Source organism: Monodelphis domestica, chromosome 1, assembly GCF_027887165.1.
Source record: "Monodelphis domestica isolate mMonDom1 chromosome 1, mMonDom1.pri, whole genome shotgun sequence".
Classification (NCBI taxonomy): domain Eukaryota; kingdom Metazoa; phylum Chordata; class Mammalia; order Didelphimorphia; family Didelphidae; genus Monodelphis; species Monodelphis domestica.
In genome coordinates, this window is record NC_077227.1 from 738799913 (window position 1) to 738811110 (window position 11198).

Genomic DNA, 11198 nt, shown 5'->3' on the forward strand with positions numbered 1-11198 from the left:
TATGAATTTATTCTTGGTTACTCAAAATTTTATATACATAGATAATTGATATTTTGATTCTGATTTTGAGTCTTTTTTCTCTTCTTTCTACCAAATTTTTAACTTTCTTCCACTTTTTTCTTTGTTTTTTTTCTTTTATTTTACCTCTTCTTTTGATAATTGATGCATATACCCCCATAACTCAATCATGCATCCTGAACTGAACTGGATGTTTCTTAACACCCTAAAATTTACCTTTACACTCTAGGGATGCATCAGTATCCAGTCCTAAGAAAAGCCTGAGTCTGCTCCTAGGGCTCCTGCCTGCTGGCTGCTGAGAGTACTGCATCCATAAGACCAGAATCAGATCAAAGACAGAATTTACAAGATGTTTCATACTAGGAATCAAATACAGCTCTGAGTTAGTCCAAGTCACAACCATAGGGATGTACTGGGAATGGTTGGGGAAGGGGACAGGAAAAAGATAAATGGGGATCCAGAGGCTTTGGAGGTGTGGGTTGGTTTCTGTCCCAGATCTAGGACTAGCCTAATTCTCTCTGAGATGGGAGGAGCAAGATGCTTGCTTGGGCAAGATGCCACACTCATTGGGTGGGCGAATTGGAAGAGTTTGGATACTGGGAGGAGCCAGGAGGGGAAGGAGTAAGAAAGAGATTATTGTGCTCTCAGACCAGTCCAGTAGGAGAAAGGACATTGACCTTTTGGCATCACACATGGGCTTGGAAGCACTAAGCCAGACATTTATATGGGCAGCCTGAGAAGAAAGAGTACAAGTTGCAAGGGCAGCAGCTGCAAAGGACAGGAGTGTCTGGAATTTGGAAAAACAACAGGTAAGGAGGCAGGAGAGGGAGCTTGCGGGGAAGAAGTCTCATCTGTTTCTGAGTTCTTTCCACGGGACAAGAGATTTAGAGCTGAAAGGGACCTAAGATGATAACTCTTTCACTCTCCCCTGCCACCATTTTACAGATTAGAAACCAGCTCAGACAGGTTAAATGACTTACTCACAGTCACTTAGGAGGAAGTGACAAAAGCAGGATTTGACCTCAAAGTTTCTGACTCCAAAGCCAACACTCTCTCCAGTGTACCACACTGTCTCCAGGTCATGCTTCCATGACCTGGGGCCATAGAAGGCTCTGGATTGAGAGAAAGGACATTTAAATCTCATCCAGAGAGTCTGTCTATTCTGGATGGCTCAAAAAGGCACTCCTGGCTAGCTTTAGTCCTTGCTTTTCCATCCTCAGCATATTTGATGTCTTGCAGACAGACTCCAGAAGGGAAGCAGCAGCTCTAGGGCTACCAATGGGTAGTAAGGGGGCAGTTTCTTTCCTTTGTCTCTCAATTTCCCCATTTAGACAATGGCTTCTTTCCTTCCAGGAAGAGAAAGTGAGTTCTGAGGAAGGAGAAGGTATAGTGCCAATCTTCTCTCTTCTTCAGGGTCCATAGGAGAAGGAGACTGAAGAATCCATGGCTCCCTATCATATCCGGAAATATCAAGACCAAGACAGGGAGACAGTGATAGACATATTCACTAAGGGAATACTGTATCACGTTCCTGCTGTTTTCTTCCATCTGCTGAAGCAGCCAAGAAGCTTCCTGCTCCTGTTTGGGGTCTCAGGTGCCATGTTTCTTGGGTCTGGGTCTTGCATCCTGTCTCTCCTGGCCTTCTTGGGTCTCCTGATTATCCTTTGGTGGATTGCTAGATATCCCTACTCCGATTATGTGCACCATACTTTGCACACTGACATGAGGGACATCAGGAAAAGCTATCTCAGTGACAAAGGATCCTGTTTCTGGGTGGCAGAGTTGGAGGGTCGGGTAGTGGGCATTGTGTGTGCCCGCCCTGTAGAAGAGGCTTTAGGACAAAAACAACTGGAGTTGCTGCATTTGTCAGTGGGACAGGAGCACCGGGGCCAGGGTATTGCCAAATCCCTTACCCAAACTGTCCTCCAGTTTGCACAGGATCAAGGATATGATAATGTGCTCCTGAGTACCCATGCCCTCAATTACCCAGCTCACAGACTGTATGAACGCGTGGGCTTTTGGAAAACCCATGAAGCCTACGATTCCCTGAAATGGAAGATAATAGTTGTTCCTTTTTTCTTCTTTGAATATACAGTCCCATCTTCACTCTAAAAGCTCCTTGAACCATCTTTGTCTTTTGCCCTTTATAGACTTCTTAGTTGGTCCATGATAATACTCTGTATACAATGAACACCCATTAAAGCTGTTAACTGCCACAATTGACTTTCTCTCATTGTGTCAAAAGCACTGCTCCCCAAAAAGGGGGATTTAAGATGGATAGGATTGTTATGGAACAAACTAATGCAGCAAGAACAGACACACAACCAGAAGTCCAAATTACAGGAAGCATTTATTACCTTTATTACCAACCAGTGGGATGGCCCTAGAGGGGAATCCCGCTGATCAAGGGGGCTGAGATGGTTCTTATAGAGGCACAGGAAAGTGCACCAAAGGAGGGGATTGGTGGATTTGAACAAAGCATACATGTGTCCATATCAGGATTCTGCAGAGCAAGCAAACATTAAATCTCAGAGGTAGACTGTTTATACTTTTATCAGTTTATTAGGATTCCAGTATTTTGGGGGGCAGTTAGAGGGGCACTTGTATTCTGCCATAAATTGAACCCTAGGGTGAACTGTGTCCCTCGGGGAAGCTGCCTGGGAATATGGTTTTTTCTGTTTCCCTGCAGGCTTCCTGGATATGCCTGGCATTGTGGGTTTTTGTCTAATTCAGAATCACAGCTCTCAGAGTTGGAAAGGATCTCACTGGCATCCAGGCTAATCCAGTGCTAAACAGGAAGCACTGCCATAATATGCTCATTAATGGTAATTCAACCTCCACTCAGACTCCTTCAATGAAGGAAAAAGCACTGCCTTGGAAGGAAACCCATTCCACTTTTGTTGTTGTCCAATCATGTCCTATTCTCTGGGACCCCATTTGGAGACTTCCTTGACAAAGATACTGGACTGGTTTGCCATTTCCTTCTTTAGTTCATTTTACCCACAAGGAATTGAGGCAAAGAGGGTTAAATGACTTATCTTGGGTCACCCAACTAGTAGTTTCCAAGGCAAGATTTGAACAGAGGAAGAGAAATCTTTCTGACTCCAAGCCCTGCATTCTAGCCATTTCTATCCCTTGCTACCCCCTTTAGTTTCTTGTACCTCCATTCAAAATTACTTTGTACTCAATCTGTATACAATTAAGTGGCGCCTTGTCTAGGTCTACTTCCAACTCTCACCAAACTGGCAAGTCAGAAGATAGCTGGCTATTATGTCAAAGTGGGAGGAATAACCCTGAGCAGTTGAGTTTTTCCTTAGTACAATTGCACATGAGGCCCACCCAGCATGAGCTAGGAGCCAGTCACATTTACTTAGCTTTAATAAATAAACAAAACTAAGATATTCTAATAGGAAGAGTTGGTACAAAAACATTCCTCAAATTAAGGCCCTACTCACCCCCAAATACAATTTTCAGAGGTAGAGTTGGCTCAAACATAGAGAGCACACATACCTGAAGGGTAAGTCATAGATAGCTCCTATTCATTAGAGTCCTTTTTATCACAACAGAGCTCTTTTTTCTACTTTAAAACCCTTTACTTCTATTTTAATATCACCTCTAAGAGAGAAGAGCAGTAAGGGCTAGGCAATTGGGGTTAAATGACTTTCACAGAATCACACATAAAGAATCTGAGACCAGGTTTGAACCCAGGTCCTCTTGACTCCAGGTCTGGAACTCTACCCACTGTGCTACCTAAATGCCCCATCATAGAGTTCTTATGATGCCCATTGTGAATTTTAGATTTATTCCACCCTGCTTAGTCTAGCAATCTGGAATGTATACACCCCTATCTAAGGATTAAGTGTTGAGAAGGATGGCCTATGACAGACATGTGATAGCAAATGACAAATAAGAAACAACTGACAGACTGCCTGGGCTGTCCAAAGTCAAGCTTAAGCTACAGTTGGTACATGTGAGACGCAGGAAGTGATGTAAAAAAGTCTTTATATTCATGCCATTTTCTCTTGCTGGTCTCTCTTTGCCAGCAGAGGCATTGATCTCAAGGTCTGTCTCTTGGAGATGTTGGGTTTGACTAGCAGTGTGGCTCATGGCAGCATTTTGGTATTTTGGCATCTTGGCGTGGTTCAGGTGAGGTGTCTTCCCTGAGCTCTCTTGGAGTTTAGGCTGATTCCTTTTTTTCCCTTACCTTTCCTTAAACGCTGTCCTCCTAGGAGGCCCCTCATTTCGGAGGAGGCCTCATGGCTGGAAGCCAAGCTAGATTACATCTTGGAGGAGGCCTCGTGGCTGAAGTCTCTGAACTCCCCTTGGTTCAGGCTAGGCTTCCTAATTCCTTCCCTCTATATTAATCAAATCACCATAAAATTCCCAAACTAACTTGAGTATTTTTATTGGGATTTGAATTAATCCCTGGCAAACATAAGCATAATATATTAGTCAAAACCCCCTAAATTTACCCCTAACACCATTGGAGTGGTACTCTCTTTAATGATGTGAGAATCTGTGTCTTGGCAATCCTTAGTAACATTTCTGTTTCCTAAAGCTTTCTTTCATTCATATGCCTAATTCATTCCCTTTTTAAGATCTGGGATGGATGCAGTCTCTATGATGAAATGGTTAAGGGGTGGGAAGTGTGACAGTCCTTCTGGAATTATTCATCAAGAGCAAACAGGACTCACATTTTCATCTAGGCATCTATCAATCATTTTATTGATAAATACCATTTTACCTCACTTACTTGCTCATAGGATCTAAGCTATCTCCACTAGAAAGTGGGTAAGTATCATGACCTTATTGTAATTTTTTCATATCTATTTTTTTCTTGTTTGTTGGAGGATAATTTGCAAATTATTTAGATATCTTATTTAATGAAGTATTTTAAAAAACCCTTTCCTATCTTCTTAGAATTAATATTGCCTATTGGTTCCAAGGCAGAGGGCTAGGCAAAGGGGATTAAGTGACTTGACCAGGGTTACACAGCTAGGAAGTGTCTAAGGCCATATTTGAACCCAGGATCTCCTGTCTCTGGGGCTGGCTATTTAGCTCATTCTTAAGTAATTAAACTAGCCATCCATCCTATACCAAGTCTATTGTTATTGTAAAAAGATATGCATCATTTTAGAATTTTTTTTCCCAACATCAAATTATGTATGTGCTTGGGTATAGGATTAGATCCTAGTTTCATCCTCCTGAGGGGGGATTGTGGAGATATCTAAAAGATTCATAGATTAATATTTTTAAAAAAAATTTAGGGAAAGATATTGCCAGTGACCTGATGTAAGTGTTAAAATAGTTGGTCATTAAAATAATTGGTTGTCATAAACTGTAGTGACTAAAATAATGGAAGACTTAAATTGTGGCAGATATAAGAGTGGATGAGTAAGTTGTGACCTCAGAAAATATGTTTTCACTACAGTGTCTTGATTTTAAATCAATATATAAGGTGGTTGCCAGGGAAATATTCCCAATTATTCAATAAACCCAAGCCAGCTGGGTTTTATAGAGATTTTAATTAATACAAATGAGGAATTAAGAAAGAGAGAGAGAAAAGGGAAATAATGAGAAAAGGACTATACCAGCCTAGGCCAGCATGAGCCAGCCTAGGAAGAGAGGGATCAGTCAGTCTTTTATCCCTCACCACAAGATCTGTCCAAGCAAAGATTCAGAGGGACAGGGTCTCCTCAGAGGGAGTTCCAGTCAGAGTCAGCCTCCCTCAGACTGTCTTCAACAGACTGTCTCCAGAGACTGACCTCAAGAGACTGTCACTCAAGAGCATGTTTTCATCTTATAAAGGGAATTTTCTCCTATGTCACCTACCCTAAGTTCTCCTATCTACCAACCACAGTAGACATTTTTCAAAGGACAGACCATTCTTAGTTCACACCTAAGAAGACCAATCTTTTGAGTAATTCACACCTGAGTAGACTAGAATCTCTGAGTCAGTTCTCACCTCTTTGCTCCTTGTAAGTTCACAAGTTGCCTGGCCTTTATAGGTACTTAGCACCCTTTTGTATTAGTCCTAAAAATAGGCACAGCTTAAGAACTTTTTGTCTTATTATAAGTATGGGTTCAAGTACTTTTCATTGTTCAGCAAAGAGTTTACAACTTTATCTTCCCCTAAAGTATGCTTAAGTAGGGTAGAGTAGAGTTCTCACATTCCTGATCTAAGTAGAGATCTCACATTCCTGGTCTAAGTTACTTCATTGTTTAAAGTGGGGAATGGTCTTAACCCAACCTTATGAAGTAGGGTCTGGGAATTTTTTAAGGTTTACAATCCTAACCTTATGAAGTAGGGTCTGGGAATTTTTTAAGGTTCACACTGGTCAAGGAAAGCACATCTTCCAGAGAACATGCTATGAGGACCAACGTTATTTTAGACAAACTAAAAAAATGGTAGCAATAGAAGATGCTTCCAGAAAGCAGACACTACATCCTTAGACTCTGAGTGAGCCTTTGGATATAATGAACTAAACAGTGGAGATTTGGTCATCCATCCACTAGAGTTCTCTCTATAAACCAATATTTTATTCTGACTATAAAACCTTTGTGCCAAAAAAAGGGAATGCCCCCAATGTCTCCTTTTCAATGCATCTATCAATAATTTTGTAATGTTTTTAGAAACACCCAAATATAGTGAGATCCTCCACAAAATGTGTAATATCTTTGGGACCCTATGTATCCTGGTAAGATAATCCTGAATAATGTAGAGATATTATATATGGAATGATTGACTGAGGAGAGTCATATGTCTCCAGATGAATTGGGATGGATTAAGGAAATTTAATCCTACCCTGTACCATTTTTGGCACCCCTAGACAACTTTTGATTTTAAAGAAAAGATCTTACTTCTGAACCTCTGACCTGTATCTCTCTGAGGCAGTACATGGAGTCCTCCCTAGAATCCTGGGACATGGCCCACTTTTTATTATTTAGTAAATAATTATAAATTGAGATACAGTCTCTAGAGGATTATAATCATAACACCAAGAATAAATTATTCACAGTGGTTCATCATACAATATTGTTGTTACTGTGTACACTGTTCTTTTGGTTCTGCTTATTTCACTCTACATTCCTTTCTGTAAGTCTTGCCTGGTTTTTCTGAAATTCTCCAGTTTGTCATTTCTTATAGCCCAAGAGTATTCCATTACAGTCACATAATATGACTTAGTCATTCCTTAATTAATGAGTATTCCCTCATTTTCCAGTTCATTGCCACCACAAAAAGAACTGCTACAGATATTTTTGTACATATAGGTCTTTTTTCCCCAAGTTTTTTAGTATCTTCAGGATACAGACCTAGTAGTGGAATTACTGGGTATGTACTGTTTTATAGCCCTATATACATAGCTTCTAATTGTTCTCCAGAATGACAGAAGTGGTTCACAACTCCTCCAACAGTACATTAGTGTCTCATTTTCCCACATGTTTTCTAACTTTTATCATTTTTCTTTTTTGGCATTATAGCCAATCTGGTAGATGTGTGGTGGTACCTCAGAGCTGTTTTAATTTGTATTTCCCTAAGTATAGTGCTCTAGAATGTTTTATTTTTTTATGTGATTAAAGATAGCTTTAATAACTTTTTCTGAGAACTGTTTATATATTCTTTGACCATTTGTAAATTAGAGAATTCCTTGTATTCTTATACATTTGAATATTTTCTTTATGTATCTAAGAAATAGGCCTTTATTAGAGAGACCTGTAAAATATTTGTCTTCATTATGATTATTGTATGTGTGAATTTCAAAACTACTCCACCCTATTCAGACCATTCTTTAGAAGATTGGATTTAGCTATTTCCTGATCAATAACAATAGAGATACTTGGAATAACAGAATCAGGTCTTGGAAACTACATTCTCCTCCCTACTCAGTGTAACAAGATTAGGAAGGGCTGCAGCAAACTCAAGATTTAATTATTTGAGAATATGGCCTTCAACAGACATGTGCAAAAAAAGGACAGACCTCCTCTGGGCAGTCCTAGGTCAAGCTAGAGCCACTATTGGCACATGTGAGATGCAGGAAGTGAGGTAGAGGACAGCCTCTGTAGTTCTCAGGATTTCCTGTGAGGAGGGCTAGAGTCAGTTCCAGGCTGGTGCTTGGAGTTGGAGGAGCCCAGTGGACTGCTTCCCTTTAGATTGGTCATGTGAGTAATAAGAATTGATCCCTTTCCTTGCCTTGGCTATCCAAAGCCTTAAAGCCCGCTTTGGCTCAGTCTGAGCCAGAGTGGGTCTGAATTAAACTTCTTTCCTTCTCTCCCTTTTCCTTCTCTCTCTCTCTCTCTCTCTCTCTCTCTCTCTCTCTCTCTCTCTCTCTCTCTCTCTCTCTCTCTCTCTCTCTCTCTCTCTCTCTCTCTCTCTCCCTCCCTCCCTTCCCCCCTTAATACTTTCTTCCTCCTGATGTAATTAAAACACCATAAAAATTTGGCAGCTGACTTGAGTGTTTCATTAGGAATTACATAAGTGAATTCCTTGGCAACTTTAAATTAATATATATCAGTCTTTTAAAGTGATTTCAATATCACATATGTTAGCCTACATTCTATTTCTCACACTATTTATCTTATTCTCTTTCCTTTCTTCCTGAAAAAATGCAAAAATATTTTGCTTTTGACAACTGCCTATCCCAATTTGTCCTCCCCTCTATTTCCTTCCCTTTCCATCCTACTTACTTGTAGAGGAAATTAGATGGCTATGCCCAATTCAATGTATCTATTCTTCTTTCTTTAAGAGAATTCCAATGAGAATAAGGTTCAATAGCTCCCTTCCCAACCTCCCTATCCTCCCCTTAACTGTAGAAGCTCTTTACTCACTCTATTCTATTTCTCCCTTTTCCCCTGTCCCAATGCATTTCTATTCTCACCAGTTCATTTTATTTTTTAATATCAACTCATCTTTTGCAATTCATAGTCTTGATCCATGTCTATGAATACTTTTTCTAACTGTCCTAATAATGACAAAGTTCTTTGACATCACAAAAATCATCTATGCATGTAGTTATGTAAACAGTTTAATCTTATTGAATCTTTTATGATTTCTCTTTCTTGTTTACCTTTTTATGCTTCTCGAGTCTTATGATTGAGAGTAATATTTTCTACTGAGCTATAGTCATTTTTATCAGAAGTGGTTTAAAGTGCTCTATTTCATTGAATACCCATTTCCCCCCATAAAGGGTTATACTTGGTTTTGATGGGTAGGCAATTTTTGATCATTGCTCAAGCTTCTTTATTCTCTGGAATACCATATTCTAAACTCCTTTGATACTTTAATGGATAAGCTGATAAGTATTATATTTTTCTAAGTGTGGTTTCAGGATATTGGAATTCTTCCTTTTTGACTATTTGCAATATTTTCTTTTTGACCTGGGATTTCCGGAATTTGGCTTTTTATTTGGAGCTCTCTTTCAGCAAGTCATCAATGGATTCTTTCAATTTTTATTTCATTGTTTGGTTCTATAAGTCTCAGGCAGTTTTCCTTGATAATTTTTTGAATTTGATGTTTATGCCCTTTTTTTGATAATGGCTTTCAGATAGTACAATAATTCTTAGAGTATCTCTCTTAGATCTGTTTTTCAAGTCTGTTGTTTTTCTGTGCTATTTCATAATTTGTTCTACTTTTTCATTCTTTTGGCTTAGTTTTATTATTTCTTGATGTATCATGGAGTAATTAGTTTCCATTTCCTCAGTTTTAATTTTAAAGAAGCATTTTTCTTCAGTGAGCTTTTGTACCTCTTTTTCCATTTGGTGAATTCTACTTTTTTATTCATTTAAATTTAATTTATTTTTTCTCATGGTAATATGATTTGTGTGGTCTCCCTCTCCTCTTCCCTCCACACTCCTGCAGTTGGCAAGCAATTACACCAGGTTATACATGTATTATCAAATTCCTATATTTTTAATTTTTGTAGTATAGTCATTTTTTAAAACCAAAATCCCAAATCATATACCAATATAATCATATGTTTTCTTATGCATTTCTACTCCAATAGTTCTTTCTTTGGAGGTGGGTGGGATTCTTTCTCTTAAGTTTCTGAGAATTGTCCTAGATCATTGCATTGCTATTAGTAACAAAGTCTATTGTACTTGATTGTTCCATAATGTTTTTGTCATTGTGTATAATGTTCTCATGGTTCTGCTTATTTCATTCTGCATCAGTTCATGCAGGTCTTTCCACCTCTTTCTGAAATCATCCTGTTCATCAATACTTATCACACAATGGTATTCCGTCACCACCATATACCACAATTTGTTCAGCCATTCTCCAATTGAGGGACATTCCCTCATTTTCTATTTTTTTTTGGCCACCACAAAAAGCATAGCTACAAATATTTTCATACAAACAGGTTCAGCCCCATTTTTTTTATCACTTTGAGGTACAAATCTAATAATGGTATTTCTGGATCAGAGGGCATGTATTCTTTTCAACCCTTTTGGCCATAATTCCAAAACACCTTCCAGAATGCTTAGATAAATTTACAACTCCACCAGTAATGCATTAATGTCCCACTTTTGTCTCATACCCTCCAACATTTATTATTTTCCTTTACTATCATATTGGCCCATCTGCTAAGTGTAAGGTGGTAACTCAGAGTTGTTTTGTTTTGCATTTCTCTAATTGGAAGTGATTGAGAACATTTTACATTGTGAATATTGAAATTTCTCAGACTTGTGAATGTTAAAAAAATTTCCCCATGGGGAAATTTTTATTGGGACAATTCCCTATTGGGACCACTCCCCATTTGGAAAGTGAGAACTCTACTTAGATGAGAAATGGAAAGACTTCTACTCCACCTGTACTTAAGACTACTTTAGGGGAAAAAACTCCTTGCTGAAACAATGAAAAATATTTACACCCATACTTAAGCCATGCCTATTTTTAGAATTAATACAAGGGGGTGCTAAGTACCTATAAAGGTCAGGCAACTTGTGAATTTACAAGGAACAAAGAACTGGGAAACTTACTCAGAGCTTTCCTGGTGTGAATCACTCAAAAATCCGCACCTTCTTAGGTGTGGACTAAGAATGGTCTGTCCTTTGAAAAACTTCTTTTTTTTTTTAATTTTATTTTTTTTTAATATATTTTATTTGATCATTTCCAAGCATTATTCGTTAAAGACATAGATCATTTTCTTTTCCTCCCCCCACCCCCCATAGCCGATACATAAGTC

The 11198-nt window shown here is 38.8% G+C and overlaps 1 protein-coding gene across 2 annotated transcripts; it reads left to right on the top strand.

The window, feature by feature from the left end:
* The first annotated feature begins 595 nt into the window (after positions 1-595).
* LOC100022341 (probable N-acetyltransferase CML1) lies at positions 596-2237 on the top strand. Of its 2 annotated transcripts, none has more exons than XM_007477852.3 (2): positions 596-827; positions 1432-2237. In XM_007477852.3, the coding sequence occupies exon 2, from the start codon at positions 1462-1464 to the stop codon at positions 2128-2130; it is 669 nt and encodes a 222-aa protein (XP_007477914.2). In that variant the 5' UTR covers positions 596-827; positions 1432-1461; the 3' UTR covers positions 2131-2237. The 2 variants fall into 2 exon arrangements, with proteins under 2 accessions (XP_007477914.2, XP_007477913.2); XM_007477851.3 differs by having other exon boundaries at positions 646-827; positions 1372-2237.
* The last annotated feature ends 8961 nt before the right edge of the window (positions 2238-11198 follow it).

Bases quoted from the DNA above. Each gene is read 5' to 3' on its own strand.
- LOC100022341 (XM_007477852.3), top strand. From the start codon at position 1,462: ATGGCTCCCTATCATATCCGGAAATATCAAGACCAAGACAGGGAGACA.